Below are 16,033 nucleotides of genomic sequence, written 5' to 3'. Positions count from 1 at the left end.
ATAAAATAATAGACTCTAACCATCTTCACATGTATGATAAAACATTTGAGCCTGGTTTAGAATATGCTGACCTAGAGGAAAACAAGTGTACTGATGATTCTTCAAAGAAGTTCAGATGTCTGACTTCCATTAGACATGTGATTAGAGAAAATAAAAACTGGATAGGACATTCATTTTTCTATTGCCAATAGCATTATTAAGTTTAAAATTCAAGAGAGCTACATTTTTCGAAACAAAACAAAAACTCCTCAGAATTTCAAAGTGTTCTGATGAGTATGAACGCTGCTTTAAGTGTCTATGACACACTTTTGCATTTTCAGCTTCACATGCAAGCATCCACTTTATCACTTGGACTCAGGAATAAGCCCTAGGGAAACTTACAAGAGTTCCATTTTATGCACAAAATGCTATGATATAGCCAAACTCTAATTAAACTCCTGAAATGGAAGTTGATACCTCATGTTCAATATATAAATCAGGATAAAATACATTCCAAATTTCTGTTGAAATGTAGTTATATGTTTGGTACTATCATTTTTACTGATCATTAGATAAATATTCTGTTAACTAAAGTTGGTTGAATTTTTTGATTACTTTAAAATCACTGTTAAAAGTCTAAACTTCTGAATCAAGAAACACTTCGCCATTATAAAGAATTACAAAAACAAACAAACAAACAACAACAAAAAAGCCTCATAGAGCCTGTGTCAGACCATTCTTGCATTGCTATAAAGAAATACCTGAGACGGGTTAATTTATAATAAAACAGGTTTAATTGGCTCACAGTTCCGGAGAGTGTACAGGAAGCATAGTGGCATCTGTTTCTGGTGAAGGCCTCAGGAAGCTTCCAATATTGTGGAAGGCCAAGCGGGGACAGGCTTCCACATGGCAGGTTCGGGTGAAAGGCAGGATGCCATGCACTTAAACAACCAGATCTTGCCAGTTGGCACTCTCTGTCGCAAGGACAGCACCAAGTCCTGAGTGATCAACCCCCATGATCCAAACACCTCCCACCAGGCTCCACCTCCAACACTGGGGATTATATTTTAACACGAGAATTAGTGGGGACATATCCAACTGTATCAGAGCCCTCTCAAGTAATTTATTTATGAGCATGTGTTTTACTGTTTTTAAAACTGGAATGACTAATTTAAATGAACAGTGATTTGAGATTTATAGCTTCCCTTTCTTTGTGTCACGGATAATTTCTCTGTGCTAAGGTGTGAGCATACACATCATTTGAGCTGTTATTGAAGTAGAATACGAAGCCTGCCTTCTTTCACTAGCAGGGGAATAGTGAGTAAATTCTCTATTGCTAAACAAATACTACATCTAATTATGATTTAAGTTTGATGTTGGCCATAGTGCTATCTAAACACGTGGTTAATGGTCTGGTTTATTCTCCACTATAACTTCCTGAATAAACTTTCTGATTTGGAAAGGTCCCAATGTCTATTTGTACTGTCAACAATTTTGTAAAAATTCGTGCTTTGGTTTTATACAATTATTTGGATAATTGCATATTTTAGTTAAAGATAAAGATGTCTCACAGGATAATTTAAATTTATTATATGATTATAGTTTTGATAACATATCATAGTTTTCTATTAATACCTGATTATGGCCCATTTTGTTTAAGTGAGTCAATACATACTCAAAGCAGTTGGCAAAGAAAAACTAGGTAAGTGAATATGTAAGTCATTCTAATTTTGAGATTTTATTCTACATCTGATGTTCTTTAAGTTACTTGGGGGTGAGATTAGTGAGTTATTCTATGCCTTAGAAGCTGTGTCCATGTTTGTAATATACAAATAATCACATTTTAGGTCTTTGGGTTTAAAATACCTTCTAGTAGCAGCCCCTATTGCAGCCTTTCTACTGATTAGCAATAATGAGATAGAAAAATACTTACCTATAAAGACAAAAAATGAAGCTAATCCTGATAATTATTTTAACATCAGAATCTGGGAAGATTTTTAACCAAATATTTGGGCAGGAAAGACAATAGAGGAGGAACTGGTGATTATACATCACATCTTAGAAACGATAATCTCATAAGTAAGCTACTGTTAGCAGGAACAAAAACATAATACCCTTGGTAGCAGTGGATATAAGAATTAAACTGAGGAGGGAAAGTGTGAAATACACAGTGAGATGCAGCCAGATTTGGATCTAGGAATTTGGCAAGGTGCTATGCATACGACTTTACCACTGAGCTGTAGATCTGAGAAGGATAATAGAACAGCACCAAAAAGAGTTAAGTCACAGACAAAGTGCATACACTATGTGGTGGCAAACTCAGACACAGAGAGAGGTGATGCCCTTTGTAATGACAAGTCATGCTCTGCTTGGGAGACAGAAACCACACTGGTTTCTTAAATGGAATTGTTAACTGATAAAAGGTGGTTGGTTACTAAAAAAGGATAAAAGAAAGCTATGAAGGGTCCCGAGTACAGGTACAGAAGAGCAGCTACTCCCTCTAGGCTGAGGGAAGGAAGACAGTGAAGGAGTTAAGGGCTAAGAGAGGACATGCTCCTTCTCCCCACCTGCAGCAAAGCTGAGGTTCAAAGGTCTTTGAAGAGGGTGTTGCTGTCATAGGAATGTACAGCCTATGGGTGGTCAAACAAAACCAGAAACAAACATGTCGGAGTTCATAGGCAAATGCATGTCTGTAGAAGCTGCCCACCGCTCTTGGAGGATGGGAGCATGCTGGGCTACTGAGAAGCAGACTTCAAAGTCAGAGTGTGTGTGCAGACCAAAGTTAGTCAGAAGAGTGCCTATGGAGAGACAGTGTGCCCTCCCAGCTGGTATTCTTTCTGGACCACTGGGTTCCCGTGCTAAATAATACAAAATAATGATGAGGATTCTAATGAAGAACCAGAACTCAGCTGGGAAGTGTGGTGGGCCACCATTATGGACTTATTAGGTCCTTCCAGGGGCCTCTATTGACTAAGCCTATCATTCTGCCACCTGATACGGAGAAATGTCTACAGGGTCTACCTACTGTATCACAAAGCAGGGTGAATTTGGAGCTCAGAAACAGTAGATGTATAATTGGCACAACTGGTCCCAGAAAATGACTTATTCCAAGATCCTAAATGACATTTTAGAAATTCATTTGGCATTTTTATTAAATTGCAAGAAGATATGAGCTCTGTAAATCAAGATCAGAAATCTTTAAAAGGAGAATATAAGACAAAAAGACAAATGGATAAGCAGAAATTAGAGATGAGAGAAATAAAATAAAATTATTCAAAAGAAGTTATGATTGCAATAGAGTAATGAAAATAAGCATTTGTGATATGTGTATATAATAAAACTTTTCCTGTAAAATAGGAGCTGTAAAAGTAGGGTACCAATTTGAGAGGTAAATACAGCAAGAAACGTAAAACAAAGGAAAATGATTTCAGAAGACATTAGGATATTACAGATTTGGCGGAGAGACCAGAGTGATGTACTTTAAGAATTATAGGTGATCCTGAAAAAGAAAATTGATTAATTAGAACAGATGTAAAAATCAAAAACACATCTGAAAAAGAAACAGTACTGAATCAAAACCCAATTATGTTCCCAAACTGAAAGAACTCACTATGTTCCAGTAAATTGACGGGGGAAAAAAAAAAAAAAACCCAAGCTTTAAAAAATTCTAGCAAAAATGTGAATTATGTAAATAAAGAGAAAATCATGTTTATATCTTGGGCAAAGGAAAACGTTACTAACAAAGACCTCAAATCAGAATTGTATTCAAGAATAAATGCCAAAAAACAATAGGCTAGATGTTACTTCTCTTTAAGCACTCCTTGGATTCCCCAAGTCTAGTTTGGTGCCCTTTATATGTTCACATAGCATTTTGGACTTCTCCTTTTATATAATGCTTATTCTATCATGTTATACTAACATATTTACTTGTCTCCCTCTACTAGACCATGAGGTATGTCTCCAAAGAAATGTTTAAATGCTACAATTATAAGATGATAAGGTAAAATAACTTTGTCTAAAATTAAATCTTCAAGACAAAGAGCAGTTGGAAAAAAAACCCATACCCAACCCCTCTCTACCTCAAAAAGAGAGAAAACACATTTTCTTTCTAATTCACATAGCACTATGGTTTCTGGACGATCATCTATTTCCATAAATGCAGGAAGCAGTTTTAATGTTTATGTTCACTGATGTTTCCCAAGTGACTAAACTAGAATAGTACAAAGCATATAACAGATACATGATTAATACGTGTTTAATGGAAGCATAGAAACATTAGAATTAAAATTTTAAGATATTTGCCATAAAGTTGTGTTAATGGTTGCTGTTTTTATCTCCTCCATAGACTTGTAACTGCAGCACAGTGGGATCCTTGGATTTCCAATGCAATGTAAATACAGGCCAATGCAACTGTCATCCAAAATTCTCTGGTGCAAAATGTACAGAGTGCAGTCGAGGTCACTGGAACTACCCTCGCTGCAATCTCTGTGACTGCTTCCTCCCTGGGACGGATGCCGCAACCTGTGATTCAGAGACTAAAAAATGCTCCTGTAGTGATCAAACTGGGCAGTGCACTTGTAAGGTATGTGCTGCTGACATGCAGCTAGGGAAAACCTCCCATAATTCTGTTTCCATTGCTGAGTTTTAACTTCATTCAGTGTTTGTTATACCTGCTTCATTAAGCTAAACAAACAGATGGACAAAATCTCATTGCCAGACACGGAGTTTTCATTGATATGTATTTGTTGGCATACCAATAAAACCTGCTTTTCTAGAACTTGTTTTCAACCAAACCCACCTTTTTTTGGAGTTGGTAGAGATGATATATTTTCAATGGTAAAGTGATTTTTTTAAAAGTATATTAGCTTTGCTTCAATAAGGACAACCTGGGAAGGGTGACAGGGAAGACAGTTCTTTTAAGCATCATCAGAGAAAATCACAGCTAAATAATAAGCCTTATAAAAACCATTTCTCCAAAAATTAATCTGCAGTCGCTGTATACTGGAAAATACATTTACTGCTGTGGAAGTTTAGTAAAATTTCAACACATATAAACGCTGTCATTACAAACAGTGACTATGTGCAAATTTCAGCCCTCATTAATATGGTTAAATGATGTAGAAAAAGAGCCAATTAAAAGGGATAAAAAGGATTTTTCCCCTCGGATAGTTCTGAAAAATCAATTCCAGGATAAATACAGTTTAAACTGTGTCAGAGGTATCTTTTCAAGATAAAATCTATGCAAAGAAGGACAGAGGAAACAGGAGGATAAAATCTAGGGAGTGGTTGTTAAAAGGGCCTTGAGAATTGAGGAGAACAGCAGTTTCTACCATCAAGGGCTTCAGCCAACACCGAGTACAATGCTGCATTATTATATCTTGCAATTATGATCATATATTATATTTAATACATGTTATGTATGTATATATTATATTATAATAATTACATAAATTGATATTTTAACAAGCCGCGTATTTCTTACGGCTTTTAATAGCACCACTGTTTAGGACTCAATGTTTTTATGTTGCTTTTGAAATTTTCATGAGTCTTTCATATTGCTCGGAGCAGAATCGTAGAAAATGTACCACTTACGTTTAAGAAACAATGTACGATACCTTTAGTCTTACATCTATTTAAAAATAAAGCATTTTTAAAAGACCCATGAACTCCCAACAATGAGATTAACTACATGTGCCATTTGAGATGTGAGTCTAATATTCAGTGTTCTTTTGTTTTGTTTTAAATTTTTTAAAAGGAGTATGCTCCTGTTACACATTCTTAAGGTGATTTATCCCCTAACTTTGCTGTTACAAACTCTGAGGGTCTCTTGTCTTTCCTCAGGTGAATGTGGAAGGCATCCACTGTGACAGATGCCAGCCTGGCAAATTCGGACTCGATGCCAAGAATCCACTTGGCTGCAGCAGCTGCTATTGCTTCGGCACTACTACTCAGTGCTCTGAAGCAAAAGGACTGATCCGGACGTGGGTGAGTAGGGAACTGCTGAGCCATGTAATGGTATAATGTTAGTTCCTGCTGGTGTCTTTTAGTCAGGCACTAAGGGGTAGTAGGAAATGGCAAAACATTTAAGTAACCTTTTCCTTTGTGAACATTTAGGAACAGCAAAGGGGTCACGTGCCATTATACAGTTGGAGTAAAAGCCTTTCTTATTTGTTCTTAAAAGTATTGATAAGGAAATAGATGCCAAGTGAAAAAGAGGAACCTTGTCCAGGAAGCATTATGTTTTGGGATGGGAAGAGTGAGGGCACCAGAGCATGAACGTTGATGTGAGCTAACGCAGCGATGAGAACCAGAACTTGTCACACATTCGTTCCAACCAACCTCAGGCAATCATGATTTTTGGAGTGGAAGCATGTTCATTTTTGATTTTCCTTTAACTCTTCTACATTTAGATTCCATTTGTGTTAGTGTGAAAGGCTCCAGTGTTCACAGTCATTGTGGTTTTCACTATGTGAATTAGTCAAAAAGATTTATGTCCTGCCATGCTTGCCCACTATGTGTGAGTTCTGTTGCTTGTGAGAACATCGTCAAAATGGGGATAGGGACTGCAGATAGACATGCAGTTCATAACTTAGTTTTAAATAAATGTCCAAAAGTGTAAATTCAGCCTTCTGCTGTATTTTGACCCCTTGCAGGTAACTCTGAAGGCTGAGCAGACCATTCTACCCCTGGTAGATGAGGCTCTGCAGCACACAACCACCAAGGGCATTGCTTTTCAACATCCAGAGATTGTTGCCCACATGGACCTGATGAGAGAAGATCTCCGTTGGGAACCTTTTTATTGGAAACTTCCTGAACAATTTGAAGGAAAGAAGGTAAGCACAAGAACTTTAATGTCAAGTGAGAACAAGATAAAATCTTGTCTTTAGAATCACAACATTTGGAGATTTATCCAATTCCTCATTCTTCTTTTTATTTTGTCAGTTGATGGCCTATGGGGGCAAACTCAAGTATGCAATCTATTTCGAGGCTCGGGAAGAAACAGGTTTTTCTACATATAATCCTCAAGTGATCATTCGAGGTGGGACACCTACTCATGCTAGAATTATCGTCAGGCATATGGCTGCTCCTTTGATTGGCCAATTGACAAGGCATGAAATTGAAATGACAGAGGTAAAGTTATTCATTGTTTGGTGCAAAGATGCCAATGGTTTTGCATTCGGTTTTGTCAGAGTGATTTCTCTTCTTCTTAACAGAAAGAATGGAAATATTATGGGGACGATCCTCGAGTCCATAGAACTGTGACCCGAGAAGACTTCTTGGATATACTGTATGATATTCATTACATTCTTATCAAGGCTACTTATGGAAATTTCATGCGACAAAGCAGGTAAACTGTAATAGAAAATATTCAAGCTCTTATTTTAGAGTATGTAGGGAAGGTTACTGACCTACAGATTTCAGATAAGAAAGATTGGGAAGTGGTTGGTTTTGCACTATAATGATAGAAGACAAACAAACTTCCCTGTGACCTGGAAGAAGTTACTGTCATTCACCAGAAAAGAAAAATAGCATGAGAAGGAAGTTAAAGGGAAAAAAATATTTGGAATTCACTGCAGACATAGTAAGTTTAAGATGCCAGTGATAAATTCAGGAGATCATGTACTGTAGGGCAGGTAAAATTAGCTGTTGTGCTATTAACGGACTATAAGAGTGCTGAGAAAGCGACCTTCTTCACCCATCAGGAGAACTAGGCAGGGCCAAGTTGGTCCAGCCTCCTCCAACCGTGGGCATTATCTGTTCACCCCAGTGTGCCACACAATGTTGTCATTTTCCCTATGCATCATGATGAGAAATGATTCTGAATCACTTTGAAAAAATCACACAGAACAGCAAGAATGAATGCAATGTTGTCGAACCTACATGATAGGAATACTTCAAGGGAGTTGTCCATGTTTTCTTATGACCCAAATTGGCCAGTTGAAATGAGGCTTGTTGGGTCTGACACTTAGGACCACACTGGGGACATTCATGATACCAGTGTCGGTGGAGTCCTGGGACAGAAATCATCTCAAACTTTTAAAAAAAGAATGTGACACATGAACCCAATATTATGAGTGTAAACTATTATTTTCCATGAATATAATTGTAAAAAGAAGGAATAACATAGTGTCAAAAGTAAAGAGATGATTGTTTAATTTGAAAGAGTGTGTTTACAGACCATGGGAAAGGATTAGTAATGAGGAAAATATTAAAATGTGAAATAAAGAGAGAATAACTAATAGAGGAACCAGGAGACTTCCACATCAAGAGCCCTCATGGTCATATTGCTTGAGTGGAAGGTTCACCTTATCCAATGGGATAAAATGAGAAATCGCACAGATGTAGGTAAGTTTCACACCATGGAGGCAGAAAGTTGAACTGAGTTCATATATGAGATCTCATTTTCTCTTTCACATCAGTTTCTGTTACAGTCTATAAGAATACAGAATCAATATATGTTTGTAAATAGTCTTATGTAATAAATTCCTAGACCTGCGTAGGAAAGCAAAACAGAAAAATTATGAAGTTTCTCAATGGCCAACTAATTAATATAAAAATACTATTTTTCAAATGTTTATACTGTAATAAGCACACAAGACAGCAGAAAATCTTTTATTTCATGCAGAAGATCCATAATGCTTTTCTGATTCATGTAGAGACTTTTAGTAAAAGAGTAAATCAAGGACTAAAACTCACTTTTATATCTGTATTCTTATGGCTTCCTTTTGATATTTCTCACTATAACAGGAGATTTTTTTTATATGAAATAATAAAAAAGCATATACTTAAAAAATGCTGTCAGCTATACTGTTAATTATTTTAGAATATCAAATGTAAATTAGGTGGCAGAAGCCATAGCAAATTTGCATGTCTTAGAAAATAGCAGGTCATTTCGTGAGTTTACAAATAGATTATTTCGCAAATGGTTCTGTACTGCAGTAAGAGTTTGGTAGTAAACAGAACATCTTGTTAGCAGAACTGATAGAAACAATATTGTCATTCATCTTTAATTATACTTTCTTTGCTCCTCTCCCACCAATTTCACCTTCCTACACTGTGACACTTTGTCTTTTCTTCCCCACCTCCATGTCTTTTTCTTTTGTCACACTGTTTTACATACCTCACTAAATGAGATCCTTTGGTTTAAGTGAACATTTTTTTGAAACTTTAGAATGCATTTTTCCTAATCTCAGTAAAAACTAGGGTCATAGTCTCACAATACTAAGAACAAATAAAGTGTGTCATCAGCATTTGATTTTGTAAGGCAGTGGAATTGTGGCAAAGGTTTTTAAAAGGTTTGAATAGTCCCCCTAAAGTAATTAAAATAACCCTGTATCTTTATTTATTCAATTACAAATTTAAATCTCAAAAGCAGAGAGTTTAAGAGTTTATATGTGATTTGAGATTTGAACTTTGTACGTTGTATCAGTGCTGGCATTATCTTTTTTCTTTGCTTTTGTTTCCTTTTATAAAGTTTAATTTAAGGAAATAGCAACTTTTGCATTTCAGTATTCATTTAAATGGAAGCTGGAGTTTGGCCAAATCCCTGATCCAATCAAAGCCATTGCCCTCTAATCCCCTGAAAAAAAATGGTGTATTACAAAAATATTTGTTGTTGCTGCCATTCAAGCTTCACTTGATTTGTAAACACTTGCTGGTCTGTTATGTGCATGCGTGTGCAAGAGAAAGGAGAAGGAAGCCAGTAGCTCCTCCGGCTATAAAATTCCATGGAGATACCAATGCAAAGTTACCTTCTTACTCCCACAGAGAGCCCAGAGAACATAAGGGAGGTCTTTCTTGCAGGAGGGACGTGGTTTGTTAACAGCTTACCACTACTGTGTGTACTTATAGGGAGCAGAGAGTGAAACTTGAATTTTAATTGAATGTGTGTTTCATCAAGACCAATCTTCAGAGTGCAGATTACAATGTGTGTTTCATCAAGACCAATCTTCAGAGTGCAGATTACAATGCTAGCAAAGCGAGAACATGCATTCATAGTTCAGTTTCAATAAAGCCTACTATGCTTGTTATAAAGTTTTGATTCAAACTCCTTAAACTACTGGAGGTAACTTTTATTTGAAGCAAAACTATTCATTGTCACATTTTAATTTGAAGCAAAACTATTCATTGCCACATTTTAAAGTTTATTTGCCAAACATGTTTGTGTTGCCAGTTAGTCCATCATAAAACAGTCCCAGTTTATGGACTACATATATTTTTTAATGAAAAGGGTATTAATATGTTATTTTCAATTATGATTTTCTTTTCAATTATAATGACTATTCACCATCAGAAAAGGTGAGTTAAGTTACTTGAAGGAATTATTTAATAAAGTTAGGAAAATATTATTTTGAAACATGATTTATCCTCAGAAAGATATCAATATTATTAGATTATGCGTGATCATTATTTTCTAGGTGGTTTTCTGAAGTTCTTGAAAGGTCATTCAGAGCATTGGAAAGAAGAAATTTGCGATAGTAGTAAATTAAAAGCAATTTCACCAGTGCCTATGCGAGATAACCAAATGGGGAATGACCTTGGGTTGTCTGTTTGCAAGAATATAAATGTCTAATTAATTGGCCATGTCTACCTGAAACCATTCATATTTTTAAAAGTAGGGGAAAAGTTATCAACAGGATATAAGACATCCAATATACTGAACTTCTTATGATTTATGTGACTCTTTTGCTAATATGTACTCCTAACATTTGAGGAAGCAAAAATGCAATATTAGGATGTGGTACCTGAGTTCCAGAAATTTAAACAGCTTCAAAACAATGTTAATTATCTTGATTTAATCATCCCACAACTTATCTATGTATCAAAATATCACATTGTTTTAATAAATGCAGTTGACCCTTGAACAGCATGATGGTTAGGAGCATCAACCCCACCTCATGCAGTCAGAAATCCACATATAACTTTTGATACCTTCAAAACTTAACTACTAATAGCCTCCTGTTGAACAGAAGCCATACTGATAACATAGTAGATTAACATATATTTGTGTAGGTATTATATACTCTATTCTTATAATAAAGTGAGCTAGAGAAAATAAAATGTTATTAAGAAAATAATAAGGGCTGGGCTCAGTGGCTCATGCCTGTAATCCTACCACTTTGGGAGGCCAAAGCAGGCAGGTCACTTGAGGTCAACAGTTCGAGACCAGCCTGGCCAACATGATAAAACCCGTTTCTACTAAAAATACAATAATTAGCTGGGCATAGTGTTGCACACCTGTATTCCCAGCTACTCAGGAGGCTGAGGCAGGAGAATCACTTGAACTTGGTAGGCGGAGGTTGTAGTGAGCCAAGATCATGCCACTGCACTCCAGCCTGGGTGACGGAGTGAGAATCTGTCTCAAAAAAATAAATAAAATAATAAAATAAAATAAAATAAAATATTAGGAAAAGAAAATATATTAAGTGGAGATGGATCATTGTAAACGTCTTCAACCTCATTGTCTTCATTTTGAGCAGACTAAAGAGGAGGAGGAAGAAGAGGAGAGGTTGGTTGGTCCTGCTGTCTCCGGGTAGCAGACATGGAAGAAAATCCCCATATAAGTGAAACCATGCAGTTCAAGCCCATATTGTTCAAGGGTCAACTTATGTACAATTATTATTTGTCAATTAAAAACAAAAAAAGACAATAGAACATACTTGAGGTTGACAAAAACCTGAGAAGGATATTGCTGTGGGATCGAGTGTTTACTAGGCGATCTTAACTGACTGCCCTTGTAATCTAAGTACACTCTCACTGTTTCTAGGATTTCTGAAATCTCAATGGAGGTAGCTGAACAAGGACGTAGAACAGCAGTGACTCCTCCAGCTCACTTGATTGAAAAATGTGATTGCCCCCTGGGCTATTCTGGCCTGTCCTGTGAGGTAAGATAGCTCCTACTAACCTGCTTAATCTCAACTCACTTCAGGAGCTAAATGGAAATACTCCCAGAAGTACTTTTACTGCATACTTATTCTTAATCTATTTTATTTAATCTTCCACTCACAGTGTGAGTCACAGTGGCAAGAGGATAATGTTATCGATGCTTAGTACAAATCACACCTGAAGGGAAATAGTTGATAAAAAATTTAAAGATTTGTGAAAATATTTACCAATCAGGAATTAAGAATGTTTTAGTAAGCTGCTTTATTATAACTGATCTATTTTCTTGAACCACTTCTAAAGAGTTAGAGACATTTAAACTGCAATGATTAGGAGATAGGATTATACTGGGTTTTGAAAATATTTTTATATAGAACATGACAAAACTTGTACACTAAATAGCAGGCTGCTCCCTTTAACATAAGCTTCTCAGGGAAGCATACATTTGTTCCAACAGTGCTGCTGTGAATCATTACATTTGTAAAACTATCTCTTTTTTTACTGTTGTTTTTTTTTTTCTTCTGAGACAGAGTTTTGCTCTGTAGCCCAGGCTGGAGTGCAGTGGCGCAATCTTGGCTCACTGCAAACTCCACTTCCCAGGTTCACGTCATTCTCCTGTCTCAGCCTCCCGAGTGGCTGGGACTACAAGCGCCTGCCACCACGCCTGGCTAATTTTTTGTATTTTTAGTAGAGATGGGGTTTCACCGTTTTAGCCAGGATGGTCTCGATCTCCTGACCTCGTGATCCGCCCACCTCGACCTCCCAAAGTGCTGGGATTACAGGCATGAGCCACCGTGCCCGGCCTTTTTTTACATTTTAAAAGTAGTTTTAAAACTGCTTTTTCATAAACTTTCTGGGATATTCTCTTGTCTGCCTTCAGGATTGTCAAATTTCTTAGGATCTTCACCTTCTGAAAGTTGATTTAATTTCTATAATTATGAAATGTGAATAGAAACAGTATGATTTAAGGGAGGTGGAATGAATGGATGAGAAACTGCCCTGGGTTTGAATCTCAACTTCGCCATATAGTAAGCCTGAGGCCCTGCACAGGGTACTACACCTCTTCAGGCTTTAGCAGGTAGACACCAAGTCCCTGAGTAACCACCACTACACTCTCACCTCTCCCACAGACCCTGCAGTCTGAAGCCTGGCATGGGAGGGACCTGCAGGACTGCTCCAGCCCTGCAGCTGGCATTCTTTCTCATTAGTCAGGCTGGCAGTGCTCACAGCATACCAGTTAGATATTATTAATATCTCCCTCACCTACAGCCTAAGAGTCTTATGAAGACTAAATGAGCTGTGAACGTTAAGGATCCATCACAGCACCTGGTGTGTAGATGATGTAAGTTTTGATGGTTAATATTATTATTAATGTAATCACTAGTTATGTCCCCATGTGCTGATTCAGTTATAAACAATTTTATACATCGTATTTTGTAAATAGGATTTGAGAAATTTTATTAACTATGGTACATGAAACAGATGATAACAGTGGGTCAAAATTGAAGTGCAACTTAAAAATAATAGTATGCATTTCTTGAGAGGGACATGACATCATGAAAAGAAAAAGGAATTTAGTTTCAGTGAATCCTACCTAGTTGCACTACTTGGACAGGGTACTTGCTCTATTTCTTGCTAAATCTTGACTTTTTACCTATACGTCGTAACGATTGATTTAAATGGAAACGTATGTGTGAAAGTCCCGTTACAAACTGACATGCCATTCAACTTAGTTACCATCACATGGATTCTGCATTGTTCAAGGAAAAATTTTATAGAATAACTGCAACTACTTTGTGACACAAGCTTTAAATAATTTTCTAGCCTTTCTTGTGACTGCTCTGAAGGGCAATATTTATTTACCTGTGTTCATTTTGAGCTAATAAATAATCAAGTAATCCATCTCCTTATTAAATCATATCTCCTACATGTATTTATACACACATCAGTAAACTTAAACTGGTAAGCACTGCTGATACAGTAAGCACTGCTCTTTCCAATATACGTATGTACACATAGTGTATGGGTGAAAACTGAGACCATGTGGCACATATAAAATGAGTGACCTTTCCAGTGAACATTGAAGATTTTAAAATGGAGGACAGAAAGAATGTGAGATTTTTCTAGAGAAGAGATGGAATTTCCTTTATCCTAGGTAGTGTTTGGTTTTACTCTTTACTGTGTGCACTTGTGATCAATGCTCTTAATTACTATAGACCTTCGTTATTGCATAGGTATCCAATCTATAAAACGACAGATTGAGTTGAAGTTCTAAAATTCTCTGATTCTACAATATTATTTTGCTATAGAAAATATTCAGTAAGTAGTCAAGGCTGACCTTTAGCTATCCTAAAGAGAAGGTTATTACAGCTATATTTTTCTGCATTTATTTAAAATAATACTGTTCACTTGTGAACAAAAATGTTAGTAGAAGAGCAAATTATTTTCATGCAACCAACCTTCCACTCTGGATTTAAAATGCTAAAAACTTTTCTTCGCATGATTGATAGACTTTTTAAATATTACATTCAAATACATGCTTTTCCATTAATTTGAGTCATTTTCCATCATTATATGAAAATGTAAATGAGCACAAATAAAGCAAATGATAAATGAAAATCAGGAAAAACTAAGAATATGTACAAATTGTCATCTGCATTAGTGGCTTCACCGTCCCATGACTTTCACTTAAACATCTATTTACAGACAGTAATTGCAGTAGTATCTTAGTAGAGAGATTAGAAATAAAGGCCTATCTCTCATAATAAGGTACCTGAAGTGTTTTCCACAACCCATGGCCTCTAATCCATTATACATCTTATTTATAATTCATCTTGATTCCTAAGTGTCATTACCCAGGCATAAAATCTTATCATCAAAGCAAGAGCTAGGACAGTTTTGAAATAATACATCGCATTCCAGTAACATATGCTTTGGGTCGTGAACACACAAAGCAATTCCTCTACAATATTTTTACAAAATGTATAGTATTCTAGAGATGTCTGCATCTACAGGCTATTTTATTTCATGTTTTAATCCACAATATGGTTGCAAGTAAACAAAATTAAGTATCAATTACTGCTAAAATATAGCCAGTTGTAAAGACACTTAGCCTTTGCCTGTTACCTGTACTGTGATGACACTGCAGCCGTGGTCATTAAAAATGTTAGTTCTAGAAATGCCTAATTATTCTGATTTACTATTCCCGAAGGGGCCAAATTACCTTCAGGAGTCAAACAAAGGACACCATTTCCTCACCAAATGTCTTGGTGTTGGAGCCCTTGAGTTTGTTATACTTTATTTAACCTGCCTTTGAGTTACATTAAATGTAGGTTATTGTCCAAACTGACCTAAACTGAGCTTTATGCAGCTTTATGCAGTTTATATAAAAGGTTATATGCAGGTACCATTCTGACTTATGACTTTCTTTCTTAAAAATGGAAACTATTCACATTGCATGTGCAGCTCTCTGCAGTAATATGGAAATCAGAAATTTGTCAGTGATCTCTAGGTCATGTTTTCATAGTTTCAGCTTCTATCCTCTCTTCCCATATTTTAATAGGGCTTTAGGCTCACAGTTGAATGGCCTGTGTCTATCGGGTCGCCACTCAGAAGCTGTCCCTTGTGGCTACTAAAACTGATTTTTTTAAATCTCCAAATAATTTATACCTCTCATCAACTCATAAACCCAAAAGGCAAAATGTAAAAATAGTCTTAGCTACTTACACATGCACACATCTATCCTTTATCACTTCTGTTGCACACCAGAGACCCAAAGTCTCTGTTTTCACATACAGACAAGTGTTGAGGAAAATGGCATGGGTAAGTTATATTATAATTTTGTTTACAAATATAACCTAAAACAATCTTGGTGTCTTTATTTGTAGTTTATTTCCAGCAATTACATTGAAAAAACTATTTGAAATAGAGAAACCTATTGATTTATGTATGTCAGTTATTAAACATACTGTATCTCAAGTTATCCTCAGATCAACCCTGTGAAAAACAGAACCTACCATTGATTGAGTGCTTACTATCTCCTGTACCTTTCCCAATACAGTTACACCAACATCGTCTACTATAATTTATGATCTCCATTTTACAGGTGAGAGAATTGAAGCCCATGATCACACACCTACACAGCAATTCAAACCTCAGTGAGTCTGTTTCC

At 36.3% G+C, this 16,033-nt stretch overlaps 1 protein-coding gene across 7 annotated transcripts in view; it reads left to right on the top strand.

The window, feature by feature from the left end:
* Nucleotides 1–16,033, top strand: part of LAMA2 (laminin subunit alpha 2) — a 676,086-nt gene that overhangs the window by 456,840 nt on the left and 203,213 nt on the right. For all 7 annotated transcript variants that reach the window (XM_030928801.1, XM_030928799.1, XM_030928802.1 and 4 more), the window contains 6 exons: nucleotides 4,325–4,561; nucleotides 5,821–5,964; nucleotides 6,633–6,812; nucleotides 6,922–7,110; nucleotides 7,194–7,327; nucleotides 11,747–11,864. In XM_030928801.1, the coding sequence (XP_030784661.1) occupies nucleotides 4,325–4,561; nucleotides 5,821–5,964; nucleotides 6,633–6,812; nucleotides 6,922–7,110; nucleotides 7,194–7,327; nucleotides 11,747–11,864 (1,002 nt within the window). The remainder of the gene's footprint in view (nucleotides 1–4,324; nucleotides 4,562–5,820; nucleotides 5,965–6,632; nucleotides 6,813–6,921; nucleotides 7,111–7,193; nucleotides 7,328–11,746; nucleotides 11,865–16,033) is intronic.

The sequence above is a fragment of the Rhinopithecus roxellana genome, chromosome 4, assembly GCF_007565055.1.
Source record: "Rhinopithecus roxellana isolate Shanxi Qingling chromosome 4, ASM756505v1, whole genome shotgun sequence".
NCBI lineage: Eukaryota > Metazoa > Chordata > Mammalia > Primates > Cercopithecidae > Rhinopithecus > Rhinopithecus roxellana.
The sequence above is the reverse complement of the archived record's forward strand: the minus strand, read 5'-3'. Positions and strand labels throughout refer to the sequence as shown.